Below are 15,640 nucleotides of genomic sequence, written 5' to 3'. Positions count from 1 at the left end.
GCTATTCATAGCTGATCTTTGTAGAAGAGGAAGTTGTATTATGTGTTCCTTTTGGTGACCCTTCTTTTTGTCCCTTTAGCCCCTTTTCATCCAGGAAAAAAAACTGCCTGTAACAAAATCAAACTCTGGGCTGAGCTGTGCCTTAAAGGCTTTCAGCTTTGAAATTTTGGATCCTACATTTTCCAAGGAAGTACATTTAGGAAGTTTATAACCTGGTAATAGGAAGAAGTCAGTGTAGCAAGTGTGTTCTGAGATGAACTCTTCAGACATTTAAGTATTTGTTTGTTTTTTATGTGCCAAACTATTTCAGTTCCAGAAGAGTATTTCCTACTGGGCTGTGTCTTTGCAATTGCTGATTACCCAGAACAGATGTCTGACAAGCAGCTCTTAGCGACCTGGAAACGGGTAAGATTCTGCTGTATTTCTAAAAAACTGTAACATAATTTCATAGTCCCTACATTCTAAAAGAAAACATTGGAAGTACTTCAGCACTGTTCACTTTTCTATGGGCATCCTTTTGTGTGATTCTACTGTTACAACCTAAAAAAAATTATTCAACTGCTGCTGACCAGAAAAAGTAATAAAAATACCTAAGTTGTGCAGCCTGGGGAATTAAATGTTCAGTCAGAACATGAGCTAAATAAGTTGCAGCCTTAACTATTTCCCAGTTATTTATGCTTTTAATCAGGCAGCTGTAGTACAGCAAATGTAATAAAGCATCGCTGTCTATCTTTAACTTGGTTGTATAAAAGCATTCTTTTTTGCATATAATTTTGGCATTTAGTAGCCTGTGAGGTATCCACCTGAGTGAATAAGATTGAAGAATAGAGTGTTTCTATTTTTTTGCCAACTTCTATTTTTCAGAGAAATCTGATTGTATCCTTTCCTAAATAAGAGGACTTTGATGTTCTTCAGAAACTTCTGATGGATTTTATAGTTGAATTTTCCCTACAATTTTGCATAATCAAGTAAGCTGTTGACATTTTTAACAGCACTTGTGTTTATTGCTGAGATAGAATTGAATAGTTCATGAAAAATTGTTTAATAGTTATACTACAAAAAATAAAAAACATGAGAAGGGTTATTTTTATTTCTATATCTTTATTTTGTTTTTTTCCCATTTATTCTAAAGAATAGACTTTTTGTTCAATGAAAAGCTCCATATTTAGTTTTGGTTTTTGTTTTCAAAATTGTTCTTAAGCTAGATAACAAACCTGGTTTTGGGGGGTAACTCTTCAGTGAAGCGATGCTAATGGTGGCAGTGTCCTAAAGGGTGGACTTTCATTTCAGATTTTTTGTTTCTTAATGTAGTGTAAAAATCGTTACATACTAGAAGTTCTGGGTTTGCTCTCTTGCCAGGTCATCCAAGCACATGGTGGGACAGTGGACCCTACCCTCACAAGCAGATGTACTCACCTTCTCTGTGAAAGCCAAGTCAGTAACATGTATGCTCAGGTAAGCCAGCTGGGAAGCTGTACTGGTACATGCTTTCACTTTATCACTGGAAAGGCAGGGCTTTGTGCACTTCATGCTTTGATAGAAAATACAAAGTTTCTTATTATGTGGTTTTTTATGATTTGTGGTTTTTTTGGGGTATGAACTTTCGTAGTGTGTGTAGTAGACTTGTTCCAGAGAGCACTAAGGAAGATGCTATGAGAAGGAAGAGTCTAAAAAGTAGAGAAAAACAATTAAAATCTAAGCTTTGATTTGTAGAAAAAGTAAAAAAAAAAAAAAATTAAAATAATGGAATTAATATATAAATAAAATAATATGAACATGTATTTTGGGTTTTAAAAGCTGTTTGTGCCTGTATTCCTAGGCTTTAAGAGAAAGGAAGAGATGTATTACAGCACATTGGCTGAATGCAATCTTGAAGAAGAAGAAAATGGTCCCACCTCATCGAGCCCTTCATTTTCCAGTGGCATTTCCACCAGGAGGAAAGCCATGCTCTCAGCATGTAAGAAGAAAAACCTTACTTTGAAAGAATGCTTGCTTCACTGCTTGCTTCTTTACATGAGCAGTATTAAAACAGAGCTAGAAAATGCTTACTCAGAGCAAAACACGTTTCTTTTGCCTTGGAAGAAAAGCTTCTGTTAAGGTGCTGTGTTGATCTGGTGCTGCTGCTAGGTGTTTCTCAGTGATTTGCAAGTGTTCCTGAGCTCAGAGTAGTGAGGAGTAACACCTGCCTTTGTGAGTTACTCTCTCAGACACTGAGGGGGCAAAGATTGCACGACTTACACATAGCAAGGTATCAGCAATCCAGGCTGCACAGTTTTATGTTGCAGAGCAACAGCACATCTAACAGTATGTGCTTCCTTTACCATAACCCAATATTCTGAGAGGATTTTTGAGGGTTTTTCTAAGTCAGTGCTTAGCAAATACCTAAAAAAGAAGCCTGTGCTACTAATCAGAGGATAGGAGGTCACGGTTCCATTGCCTGTGCAATGAGGAGCTGTGTGGAAGTGGAATTTTATTGGGTTGAAAAATCTTAGTTTTTTCAAAGGCATCTTGGAATGCACTATGCTGTATAAACCGAGATGCCAAAGTATGTCTTGGCATTGGATTTCTTTGTGCTGGATTCAGACATATGGGATGATGGCCTTGCTAATAGCCTATCCTGACTGACAGAAAAAGAAGTACAGATTTGGGAAAATCAGAGTGTAACAGCATGCATGTGAACTCAGTGGTTAGTAGTAAATGTAATATGTAATGTAATGAACACTTTCAAACAAAATTACTGTTGCCTTTTCCTAAAGAAAAGGAGAGAATGGCAAAAATGAAAACCTGTCAAGATTAAAGATAATAATGGGAGATGTAGAATTACAGTTCACCACCTGTGATCAGCTGGCACAGTTTATTTGGCTTCATGGCAGAGTAGAACACAGTTTTCAGATACTTAGAGTAGAGCAAGTAAGTGTAAGCATTTTTTTTTGTGCTTCTATATAAATAGCAGCAGAAGGAAGAGGGGAGACCTGAGAGAAGCAAATTAGCTCTGAGCTCTTTCATAATAAAACTGTGGTCTCTGTAAATAAGAAAAAGAAGAATGAAATATTACCAGAAGAATGAAAATGATTCTTCCTGAGTCAGAGCTACTGCTAGAAACCTGAAATTTTCTATGTATAAACAAATCACTTTTAAATTGTACTGTTTGTATCCTACAAGCCATGCTTTAATTAAATGCTTATACACCATGCTGTGCATTTCATTGTAATGTAAAAAGTTAGTCATGGAAAAATATTTTCCATGGGAGTGTTTTGTAAGTGCTATCAATGTTCAGTTATTTATAACTGTATCTTTCTGTCTGCAGATAATCTCTGTGACAGGATTTGTTGATAGTGACAGAGATGACCTCAAGCTCATGGCCTACCTAGCAGGTGCCAAATACACGGGCTATCTGTGTCGCAGCAATACAGTTCTCATCTGTAAAGAGTAAGTGCTTTACTCCATAGTCCTTGCTTTCTCAGCAACCTCTTGGGAGGTAGTGCCTCTCTGAACGTGAGGTGCTACGTATGGTTCATTATAAAAGTTTTAATTTTAATTAATTCTGCACTTCAATAGCAATAAACTTAATGATACTTTTTATTGAACTAAATTACAGTGCATATTACGTGGTAAATTTGGCCTTCTGAAGGCAGGCAAAAGAAAAGTAATTTCCAGTGTTGCTATTTTGTCTTAAGTGATGGTGACTCTTAGATCATCCATAAATAAAATACCTTTTTTTAAGTAGTTGTTCTAAAATGTTGGAGGAGGGAGAATTTAAATCCAGGTCTAAAGATTCCATTTGCAGCAGAAATTCTTCTCTGACTGATTCTGACACATAGAACAAAAGCATTTTTCAGAGTATCTCCTCTGTCAGAGTTTAAACAAGTAATACACCAATAAAGAAATAGTGGTATTCTAGGTTTATTATCAGAAATCGCTGTTTTACTGATTTCTTTGCAATACATATTACTTTTATTCTTCCCTGCCCACCAAGGGCCAGCGGGTTGAAGTACGAGAAAGCCAAGGAGTGGCGGATCCCGTGTGTGAACGCGCAGTGGCTCTGTGACATCCTGCTGGGCAACTTCGAGGCGCTGCGGCAGATCCAGCACAGCCGCTACACGGTGTTCAACCTCCAGGACCCGCTCTCTCCCAGCCAACACCTCGTGCTAAACCTGCTGGGTAAGAGTTTGGCTCACAAAGTCTTCTGTTCTGCAGCATTTTTGTGTGCCTGTTTAATCAGTAGGAGCGTGTCTCCTCAGGTATAAACAACTTGGCAATGGTGTCATTTTTGTTCTGTTCTCCATTCCCTAGATGCTTGGAGAGTCCCATTAAAGGTGTCACCAGAACTTCTAATGGTATGTTGAATTACTGTATAGATACAGCTATTTTGGTAAGATCACTCCTTGCCTTTGCTGAAGCTCCTGGTTCTACTTTCCGCTAATGTTCTATTTTATTTTGAGGAATCAGAGAAAGAATCTTTTGCAGAATTAAGGAATTTTAGTGGAATGAAGTTGCTGTTGACACACCTTGGGTCAGGTGTTTCACTCTTCAGTTTCAACATCAGACCTTTACAAAGGGCTTAGTACTTTTTAAGTCCGTACCTCATACTCTGTAGATGAGACCACATAAGGGTTTTTAAGACAGAACACGCAAAATCAGTAATAGTATTGACTGAATTTTAAGTAGGATACATAATGTAAATTACGGGTGGAATTTCTTTATATTGTTTCTCTGATATATACTAAGAACTCAAACCATGGGCATATGTGCCATGTATTTTAGGATTTAAAAATATACCATGCATTAAAAAGTGTAGTTGATAACCTTGAAATATCTGCAGAAATGAACAATGAAAAATTGTACCTTGAAAAAATACAAGAGAAGTAAATTTTTGTCATGCAGAGTTTCTGTGAACCATGCAAAGCATGAGATAGTTTTCCACATATTCAGAATAAGCTGCAGTTTCCATGTCAGCTCTTACACCTATCTCATGTTTTTTGTATTGTAAATTTTCTTCCCATTTCAGATTTATACTTGATAATTTTTCACAGTATGTCTTGATGTAGATAAATCCCAGTTTAGGTTGATGAACTTCCAGTTCATTTGTACTACAGGTGACTCTCAGATAACATTTTATATTATAGAAAAACTTCTTGCCACACCTCTTGTGTTCTGGATCAGTTGCATCTCAGTCACTTTGTAAACTGTTCAGAAAAGAGGTGCTTAGTAACTCACAAAACTTAATTTGTACTAATGTTTTAGATGGGAATTCAGGGCACTGTTGCTTGAATACCCCTCAGCTTTAGAAATAAGCACTACTTTATTCCTAACCATAAGTTTGAAACATTCTTCTTACAGATCCCTGTGGTATTGTTAGACCCCAGTGGTCAGATGGGTAATTTAGTACCTTCCCTTCTGTATTTTTATGGGGATCCTTCTTGCACATGTGAAGTGGGAATTTTGTAACTTAGACTGAAGTTGGAGACAATCTGGTCCAGCTGCCCTCTGGGTGCCTGCACAGGAATGTGGTTTGGTAATAGAAAATGCTGGGCACGTGGAAGTGTCAGGGAAGACAAGGTGCTTCACTGCCTTCACAAGTATGTCTTGGGATTCGGGGTCCTCTTCTGAGGACAGCTGTCTTGTCAGATGCTCTTGATGCCATCTACTCCTTGCCTTTTCATAGTTGAAATGTCCATCAAAATGTGAATGCGTGCACTTTTCTTTCCAGCTGCTCATACTATGGGCTGTCTAGCATAAAAATGCCTGTTCCTGAGAGCAGGGAACAGACCCCTGTGGCTTATTCCTCCCAAAGGAACATTCTCACAGCAAGGCTGGAACAATGCTGCTGTCTTTCATGTGCCTCTGGCATTCTTCATTGAATTTCAGGTGTCGATTTGAAGGTTAAAAAGGAATAGATGTTACACACTCCTGAACCTGAGAGCTGTGGTTTCAGGTTACTCAGACCAAGGAGAGCCTAAAAACTACATTTAACCACCCCTGGGCACATGCTCTAGAGGCTGATCTGGTACTGGGGAGGTGGGACTATCTATCCAGCTTCTGTTTATGTAGTTAAGGAACTTGAGTTTAAAACAGTATTTTCTGGGACATTACTATTCCATGATGCTTAGCACCAGGAAGAATATTGTAGTCTTCATGTACTTAACAAATGAACAGACTTTTCAGTTTCTTTCTCATTTAATTCATTGACTTTTCCATTGATAATTATCAGTGGATAAAGGAAAAAATGTCCCACAGTATTTTATTTGGTGAACGCTTAATATAAGTTTGTGGAGAAGCTTTGGCTGATGCTGAGCTTTGCCCTTGGGTTTGTTGTGTAAGCAGTAGGTGCCCCATGTCTTCAGCAGCACGTCATTTTCATTTGTGTTTAATTCAGGTTAGAAGTTGGTTTCCCTGCTTGATTCAGATCTAAACATGTAACTGGTCTGATTTCAGGGTGTGAGGTTGCCTTTGAAACCAAAGCAAAATGAATCCAGTCTTCAGCCGTCTTCCAAAAGAGCAAGGTAAGAGCAGCGAGCAGTCAGTGCCCATAGTCCTTAACTGACTGTTCCTCAGAAGTGTCAGCTGCCCGTCAGCCTGCACCATCCTGTGCCCTGCTCACTGAAATAGCTGTCAGTGGGTTTTGGGTGTTGCCAGTTACACAGTTGGCAGGAATAAAACAGTAACTACAAGAGTGAAGTAGTAAGAGAGTTGGGAGAGTGCAGAAAGAAGAGAATAAAGAGAATATGTCATGTTCTCAGCATGGTGATTTTTTTCCTCAGAGTTCTGCCTAATTCTTGTTCATCTGGGTCATTCCATTGGTAAAACTTGCAAAAGTGTGTATGTCTAATTTCAAAATTAAATTACACAGCCTTGAGCCCAAACATCACATTCTGCTGTATTTCCTGTATTTTGTAGGATTGAAGACCTGCCACCACCTACTAAAAAACTCACCCCTGAGCTGACACCAATGGTGCTCTTCACAGGATTTGAACCTATGCAAGTGCAACAGTACATTAAGGTGACTTTCAGGCTTATCTCTTGTGAACTGCATTCAAACATCTGACTTTTTTAATAATACTGAATTTTTGCTAAGACTTGATTAGCATATATCCAACATATAAAAACCCATATTGACACTGAACCGTGCTGTAAATCAAATCTCTTCTGATGGGAGAGTGTTTTGAAGTACTTGCCAGGAGTTCAAGAGACAAACTGAGACTTTCCTGGAGTTTCACTGCTGCCAGATAGTTGTTTATTAAGTCTTACCAGAGAAACAGAGTCACTAGCATGACCCAGGCATAACACAGAGCAGAGAATGCAGGAGAAAAGTCCTATTATCAAGATTTACACAGCCTTTTAAAGATAATTTGGTTACTAAAAACATACATTGTTTTCACTTTCCTACCAATTATTCAGTAACACGCCCAGGAACTGCAGAATTTTTTGTCCAATCATCCCAAATTACTTTTACTGCAGAATATGGAGTAGTAGAAGAGTAAGGTTTGGAGAGCAGCGATACTCCTCCATTTTGATGTTGTTTGCTCTTATCTATTTACTACAAAGAGAAACCCAAAACCTCTAAATTTTTCACCCTGTGACAATCTTACATAGTAGTCTATCACCTAATTCACACCACTGTATTTTCTAGCTCTTGTCTGATAGCTGGTAGTTTTTTCCAAGGTTGGAGGTCAAAACAGTGTTGTTCAGGGGGGTAAAATCCCTTCAAAACAGGCAGAGGAATATTCTCAGCACTCTGGGTTCCTACACGTACTTACTGGCCATGACGTTAGAGTAGGTTTATGTGAAATGAGTTCTATTTGGTAGCTGTTCTCCTTTAGTTAACTACTTCATAATACTGTGCTACTTGCTTTTTCTTTCTGTAGGACTGCTTTAAAAATCAAGAAAGCCCTTTCCCCATTTGTTTTTAAATCAGCAAATTTCATGACCAAGTTTAGGTGAGAAAAATAGTGATGGTTGTACTGGATAAGACCCAAGATTCTTCTAGTGGAGTTGCTATCTGTAGTGCCAAATGCTTCAAAGAAAGCTGATGACAAAGCTTATGGCAGGTGTGAGATAAGTTCCTATGGAGGTTTTGTTCTGTTCCCTGATAAAGCTGTACTAAAACTTAACTATAAATAATTTATAACATTCGGATAATGAGAAGTAAATAAGGTCTGATTTGAGTTCACTACATTTCTTACAAATATGCACTTCGGTGTGCTCAAAAATACATAATATTTTCTTCATTACACCTATACGTGTTTTTAAAGTGGTTCAACTTCAGAGGTTTTTTTTTCCCTTGCCGTGTATGCATTTGAAGCTTGATATTAAATATTTTGGTACATAAAATGTTTTTCAGTGTATCCCATAAAGGTCCAGTGTGAACTTCTCATCTTCTGTCACGTTGGTACCCGGTTAATTATATAGAGAATCTGACTTGGTAACAGCTGTGGCTCACAAGTGAAAAAACATTGAACTTCAGCCTCAAAGCTTGTGAAGTTGAATGGAAACCTGTCAGCACTGATGCTGTCAAAACTGCAGAGTTTGGATACCTAACTGGGGCTGGATACTTCTCATCTTCTTGAGATGGAGGGGTGATCTTTTTACCTCTATGCCGAAAGCGTTTCTTCCACATCAGAGTGGAAATCTTGCGTGATCTGCCCTCACAGGTGGAAGTGTTTGAGGTGAACATAGAAACAGCAGCCTTTGCCTTGCAGAGGGTACAATGTACTGTTCACAGGGTGTTTACACATACCAGGAAGGAAGTAAATAGTGGAGAGGTTCAGTGTCATTGAATAATACTTTCATGGGTCATCTTGATGCAAACCATCAGAGCATGGTAAAGAAGAGCTATAAACACTGTCCGTGTGTGTCCTACGTGTTCATCATTATCAGAGCAGTAGAGTGCACAGGGCTGCCGATTCCTCTTAGGCCTTCTAACCCACCCCTTAGGCTTTCTTGCTTAGAGACTCCCAAGGATTCATGTCATAAAATCACCCTAATCTGTTAAATATTCACGCTTATAGATATTGGTGTGGGTTTTATTTATTTGTGCAAAATGTTTGTCTTAATCAGAAGTCCAGGGTGCATAGTTACTAAAGCTGTCCAAGTATTTTTTCATTCTAGAAATTTTTTTGAGGGGAGCACTCTTTAGCACCTGTGGTAATCTGATCTGCCTCACCAGCTAATTCATTGTGTTACTCATTCCTTCAGATAATGAGTGGTTTAATTGATAAGATAGCAACTGTGAGGAGCTAGTTTAAACCAAGGAGAAGGGAGTAGTTGCTCAGTATCATCAAAAATGCATGTGGAATATGCGTTTTTCATGAGATACTTTTCTCTTTAAAGAAAAGCCTAGCAAAATCAAGTTTGCTGTAGCTACAGTGTGTACTGCACCTTCCCTAAAAAAGACCAAAATGATTATATACTCTTATTATTGCTTAATTAAAATTTAATATCCCATTTCACTGAAAAAAAAAAAGTAATTTGTATCTTACAGTTAGTTCCTTGCTTAAAAAAAGCACAACCCAAAATCAAAAAACTGCAGAAGCAGGGAATACTTTTCAATCTTGCCAGGTGATATTTATGTCTGGAAATACTTGGATTTTCACTGGTTGTAAATTCTGTCAGAATTAATCCTTAGTAAAGGAATGACTGTAATACAGAAAACTATATTTATTATTTCATTAGGAGCTTAGTTTTATTTGATGGTGATGTTATGATAGTTAGTTTCTTTTTTTCCTCCATTTTTTTTAACAACTATTCCATTGTGATTTGTGTTTTGTCCAACTTCCAGAAACTGTATATCCTTGGAGGTGAAGTAGCAGACTCTGCCCAGAAATGTACCCATCTAATTGCCAGTAAAGTGACCCGAACTGTCAAGTTCCTGACAGCAATTTCTGTAGTCAAGCACATAGTAACTCCAGAGTGGTTAGAAGAGTGTTTCAAATGCCAGAAATTTGTTGGTAAGTTAAATTAGTATCAATTCCTATTGTAAAATAAATGTTCATTGACAAGCATATTTAAATATACTTTGTTGTTTTGTCTTCTGTTTTCAGTGTTTCTTACCAATTTTCTAAAGAGTTCAGCTTTTGAAAGCAGAAATTTTAATTCTACTGCAAGTCTATCGTTGTTCACACCTTGTAAAGAATAATTTGCTAAGTTCTTAAATAATGATATTAGCAGCTAGTTTGTATTCCACTTGAGTTAGAAGGTTGTGTTAGTATGGTTAAGCAAAGCTGTCACAAGAATTATGTGGGGTTTTTTTTAAAAATCAAGTTCTCTTCCAGCAGAACATTTTGTTTCATTTGGTTTTCATTTGTTTTAATACAGTTTCTTCCCCTTAAATGAAAGAAAAGCATGCTTTAAAAGTTTGCTTTAGGGTGATTAAATGACTGGATGTTGTTAAGTATTGTATTTTTTTCTTGTGTAGCCATTTTGGAGATTTTTACCTGTGGCTGCATTATTTTTTAATTCACCCTTTCTGAAAGGGTGATTATTTGGTTTATTATTATTTTGTGCTTTTTATAGAATTTATTTGTAAGAAGAAAATGTATAACATTGCTGGCTAACCACCATAAAGACTTGAATCTATGGATAATTAACTAATAAACCAGCAAACATTTTTATAAATCCTAAGAAGGCAATTTGTTTACTTCAGCATCAGTGAACTGAGAAATTGATTCATTTGAAAACTCTTAGAAGATGGAGAAAGTTGGGGCACTAAGGATGACTGTTGTGATCTAGTACTGGAAGTGTTTACTTACTGAAATTAGGTAGATTTGTAGCTAATGGGCTGCTCCAGTTTTGTACCTGCTGCAATGATGGAAAGTATGGCAATTGTTTACAAAAATTGTCTTAATTGTTTCTTTTGCCTTTTGGAAGAGTATTTACTCTGTCTCTTGCAAGTTTTCAGAATTGTCCTTGGAAAGACCAATTTTTTCTCTGTATAATTTTTTTGTTTTGGTCTTTAGACTTAGGGGTATTGGATTTAGAAATGTGTTTGACATAGCTTTTGTGGAAAGGTAAAGACTGAAATTCCATCCCTAACAAAAAATGAAAAATTGTCTGAGTAACAGGACAAGTGAAACAGATGGAAAGTTCTTTCTGTTAAGACGGTGTGAGGACTTGAAGACATTTTCTGGGCTCCCTTAAGTGGTCATAATAATTTTACTTTAAACTTAATCCTCCTTCTTGATTATTCTGCTCCTTTGTTTGCAGAGAATCAAATAAAAATTTGCAAGTTTCTCCAATAAGTTAGAAAAAGGGACTTGATAGAACAGTGATGTTGCTAGGTATGCAAGTTGTAAAACATAGTTTAATTCTGCAAGTAATTTGGGGTCATCACTGTAAGAAGCCTAATGGAAGGGGGTACTGTAATCTTGTTAAATTATAGTAGGTGTTTGCAAATCAGAGCCTCTCTACCACCAAGATGTTCTGCTCAGATTCCACCCTGGGTCCTGTGGATGTTTGTGTTTTGTGTGCCACATCATCAGTCTTTCTTTTTCAGATGAGCAGAACTTTGTGCTCAGAGATGCTGAAGCTGAGGTGCTTTTCTGCTTTAGTTTAGAGGAGTCTCTAAAGAGAGCACAAGTAGCTCCACTGTTCAAGGTATGCAGTTTAACACAGCATTTAAACACTTGGAGTTTTTCAACCTGATTTTTTCAGCATTGGGACCACAGGTTTTATAGCTGAAAGCAGTAGAGGAGACTGGTATATAACATGAAACATTTGTTATAGATTTTCTTTCTGACTTTATGGCTATTTCCTGCTTAAGCATCACTGGGGGTGGATGTAAGCCCTCTGAATGACTGGATCCTGTAGATGTTAACAAAACACATTTAATATATTTATTCCCTGCCAAAATTTAGAACACTGTTGTTACTTGTAAAAAGCCACTTACAGAGGGGACTTTCTTTTCTTTCTTTTCTCTTTTCTTTTTTGCACCAGCCTCATAGTCAGAGCACTTGCCCATAAAAATGGGAGTCTGAGAGTGAGTTTGCCCTTCAGCCTCAGGGAGTTGTAGTATGATTCTCCTTGGAGACTGCACTTTCCACCAGGCTGTTTGCTAGGATGGTGCAAGATGTTTTCGTGCCTCTGGTTAAAATTACATTACAGTGCAGAGAGGTATCTGGAGATGTGAGTTGCTAAAGATTCTTCAGCCTAACTGAATTACAGACTGTTTATTGAGGTAAACCACCTAAAACAGGTATTTTTTCAACCTGTAATGAATAAGAATCTATGTCTTCTGTTATGTCTAAATGCTACATTTTGCTCTCCGTTTTGCAGACCAAATAGCAAGGTGTTTTCTGGTTTTCTATTCCTAGCTGATTAACAGAGATAATCTACTTCGTGATCCGATCACCTATCTCAGTCAAGTAGTAGAATAATTTTTGTCAGGAAGTAATAAATTGGCTGTTAATTAAAAGATGCAAGTTCTTTTGTAACACTTGAGATGTCACTGTGCTCAAAGAAGCAAGGAGCTTACGTGTTTTACCAAGCTGCAGTTGTTATTTTACAGCTGTGGAAATAGGCACACCTGAACTATTCAAATTTATCAGAATTGTGGATTTGCCCCTCCGGGGGAAACATCAGCAGTAATTAAGGACAACTCATCAACTGATGAATCTGTGTCCATAAACCCGACCCCAGCTTACAAAGCCTGCCCTGTTGTATAAAAGAAGTGTCACATGACATTAAAACTTTATGTGTTGCAGAAATCAGTTAACAAAATAATGTTTTTTCTTGTTCTTCCTTTTCTGTTTTTAGGGAAAATATTTTTACATTACACCTGGAATTTGTCCCAGTCTTTCCACCATGAAAGCTATTGTGGAGTGCGCAGGAGGAAAAGTATTATCTAAACAACCTTCTTTTCGAAAACTCATGGAGCATAAGCAGAATAAAGTGTGTTGAGTGTTGCTTTCTAAAATTTATTGATAATACCTTACCATGTTCTTTTGAGCTTACCATTAGTTTCTTTCCTTTAGAGTTTGCCAGAGATAATCTTGATTTCCTGTGAAAATGACCTTCATTTATGTCGAGAATATTTCGCACGAGGCATAGGTACGTATAACCTTTATTGTCATTTCAACAGTATAGCTGTTATTTTGATTTTTTTTCTTATTTTACAATTATTATTATACAAATACAGAGATCATTTGAAGCTTTCAGATAATAGAGGGACACATGAACTATCCTCATGGAGAAATCTGAAACATCTGCTTGCTGGACATTTTTAATAGTTATTTTATAGGCAGGTCATCATAAATTTTTGGAAGGTTAGGCTGGACCTTGGGGTTTTAGTCCTGTTTAGGCAAAGTTCCTGTGTTCTGTGGTTTAAGCCCAAAAGGCAGCTCAATACCACACCCTGGCTCCTGCCACCACAACACTGGAGGAGAAGAGAATTAGAAAAAAAGTAAACCTCATGGGTTGAGATGGAAGACTTTAATAACTGAAATAAGATGATATACTGTTAATACTAATGACAGTAGCAACAACATGCTTAATAATAAAAATTGTAATAATAGTAATGAAAGAGAGAGGAGTAAAATCCAAGAGATACAAATGATGCATAACACAATTGCTCACTACCCACTGGCCAGTGCCCAGCCCATCCCTGAGCAGTGAGCAGTGGCTCCCAGCCAGTTCCTCTCTGTTGATATACTGGGCATGGTGTTCTGTGGTGTGGAGTGTCGCTCTGGCCAGTTGGGGTCAGCTGTCCTGGCCATGCCCCTTCCTGGCTCTTGTTTGATGGCAGAGCACGGGAAGCTGAGAAGTCCTTGACTTAGGGTAAGCACTGCTTAACAACAGCTAAAGCATCAGTGTGCTATCAACATTATCCTCATCCTAAATGCAAAACACAGCCCTGTACCAGCTACTAAGAAATGAACTGTATCCATATTGAAACCAGGGCACCATCTCAGTATTCATCAAGTGAGTTGGGGTTTTTCACTTTAGGTATTTTTACTTTAGTGTAATGCCCCAGTAGGTGCTAATTATTAGCAGGAGTAGGAATGGACAAGTGTGGTCTGTGCACTGTCAGGTGTAAGGGCTGATTGTAGGGCCCTGGTAGTGGTGGGGTGACACCCCTGCACATCCTTGCATGACGGCCACAAAGGTCCAGAACAGCCCCTCCTGACACCTGCAGAATGAGGCAGAATTTCTGTGTAGGGTGTGAGCTGTATGAATTTTGATATTTCCAGATGTCCACAATGCTGAGTTTGTCCTGACTGGAGTACTTACTCAAACACTGGATTATGAATCATATCCTTTTGTGTAAAGACATTCTGCTGCTTAGGGGGAGTATGGTTTACTAAAAGTTTTTCTTAGTTAGGAACTAATTAATTGTAGTTTTTTAGGTTATGTAATGTTTACTTGATAGGAGGGTAGTTTAACACCCAAAACCCTAGCTTAAATTCAACATGGAATTACTTTTTGATGGGAAATACTTCAGGGGAGGAGGGAGGCAGGGTGGTCACAAAGGAGTAGTAAATATTAGTAAATATTAAATAAATTAGTAAATAGTAGCCTATTAGGTAATGGAAAAAAACCTTGTCACTAAGGAAAATATTTGGCACAAGTTACTTTCAGATGAGGAAAATAGCTTTTTACTGAAGATTATAGACCCTGTTGGATAAATGCAGTGGAGGGACCAGCAAGGCCTCTATGTCTTTCTGCATGTTTTTTATAGAAGCTGTCATTTCTTACAGTTGTTCTTTCTTAACAAGCTTACATATAAATTTACTTGATGGATAGTGAAATGCCTTACTGCTCCGGAATCCTTGGAGCACTATATCTAGCTGTTCAGCCATTGTACAAAGCAACTAGAACTTCCTGTGGACGCTGTTTTCCAGCTGTTTTCCTAGGGATGATGAGCAGTTTAAAGCAGGAAAGCAAAAATAAACTGCATCTTTTTTAGGATGTGTAATTTTATTATGCTGAAACATAATTTACTATGTTTTGTATTATACTACCATTTTAAAAGAGCCCACTTTAGGTATCATGATGAGCCCATTTTTAAGCGTTTTAAAATAAATTATGGTACTTCAGCCAAAAGTGTAATTTGGATGTAAAAATAAAAGGGCTTGCTATCTATTAAATTATGGATGTTGAAGATGAAAATGTTTTGTACTTTATTTTTATTTCTTATACTCTATTTTCTTTTATATTGATATTTTGCCCACATTTGAAATAAATGTACTTTTAAATGTTTTACTCTATATTTTAGTGGTCGTTCATTTTTTTGAATACTGTGCAACAATGGCACTCTGGTAAGAGTAAATTACTCAAATCTTTTTCAAGCAATGTGAAATTATTTTAAGCTTATTTTACCAGGTATGTTTTAATATATGAATCCCAGTGCTTCAAAGGGAAATCATTGTAAATGTATATATGTGTTTTTACTGAAGCTGAGAAGCAGCTTGAAGGAAGGAGAAACTATAACCCTGCCTATTACACTGTTGTGATAACTTTTTGTTTGTATAGTGAGTTTTACTAAATAAATATTATAAAAAGAGTCTCCCGAATCTATATTCAGTTGTATTTCCTGCAACACACACAGTTCTAATAATCTGATTTGACCATTTTTATCAGTTTAGATTTCAGTAGATAAAAAACTGATCCTAAAAGCATTTTTTTTTCTGATCAGCAAGACATTTCA

At 37.3% G+C, this 15,640-nt stretch overlaps 1 protein-coding gene across 2 annotated transcripts in view; it reads left to right on the top strand.

The window, feature by feature from the left end:
- Window positions 1–14,385, top strand: part of PAXIP1 (PAX interacting protein 1) — a 31,053-nt gene extending 16,668 nt beyond the window's left edge. For both annotated transcript variants that reach the window (XM_082277086.1, XM_082277085.1), the window contains exons 8-20: window positions 311–405; window positions 1,360–1,455; window positions 1,820–1,957; window positions 3,308–3,429; window positions 3,977–4,161; window positions 4,294–4,337; window positions 6,436–6,503; window positions 6,898–7,000; window positions 9,779–9,947; window positions 11,492–11,592; window positions 12,751–12,885; window positions 12,969–13,044; window positions 14,184–14,385. In XM_082277086.1, the coding sequence (XP_082133212.1) occupies window positions 311–405; window positions 1,360–1,455; window positions 1,820–1,957; window positions 3,308–3,429; window positions 3,977–4,161; window positions 4,294–4,337; window positions 6,436–6,503; window positions 6,898–7,000; window positions 9,779–9,947; window positions 11,492–11,592; window positions 12,751–12,885; window positions 12,969–13,044; window positions 14,184–14,260 (1,409 nt within the window). In that variant the 3' untranslated portion in view covers window positions 14,261–14,385. The remainder of the gene's footprint in view (window positions 1–310; window positions 406–1,359; window positions 1,456–1,819; window positions 1,958–3,307; window positions 3,430–3,976; window positions 4,162–4,293; window positions 4,338–6,435; window positions 6,504–6,897; window positions 7,001–9,778; window positions 9,948–11,491; window positions 11,593–12,750; window positions 12,886–12,968; window positions 13,045–14,183) is intronic.
- The last annotated feature ends 1,255 nt before the right edge of the window (window positions 14,386–15,640 follow it).

The sequence above is a fragment of the Coloeus monedula genome (assembly GCF_965178545.1).
Source record: "Coloeus monedula genome assembly, chromosome: 1".
NCBI classification, from domain to species: domain Eukaryota; kingdom Metazoa; phylum Chordata; class Aves; order Passeriformes; family Corvidae; genus Coloeus; species Coloeus monedula.
Note: the sequence above shows the minus strand (reverse complement) of the source record. Positions and strands in the feature narration are given on the sequence as shown.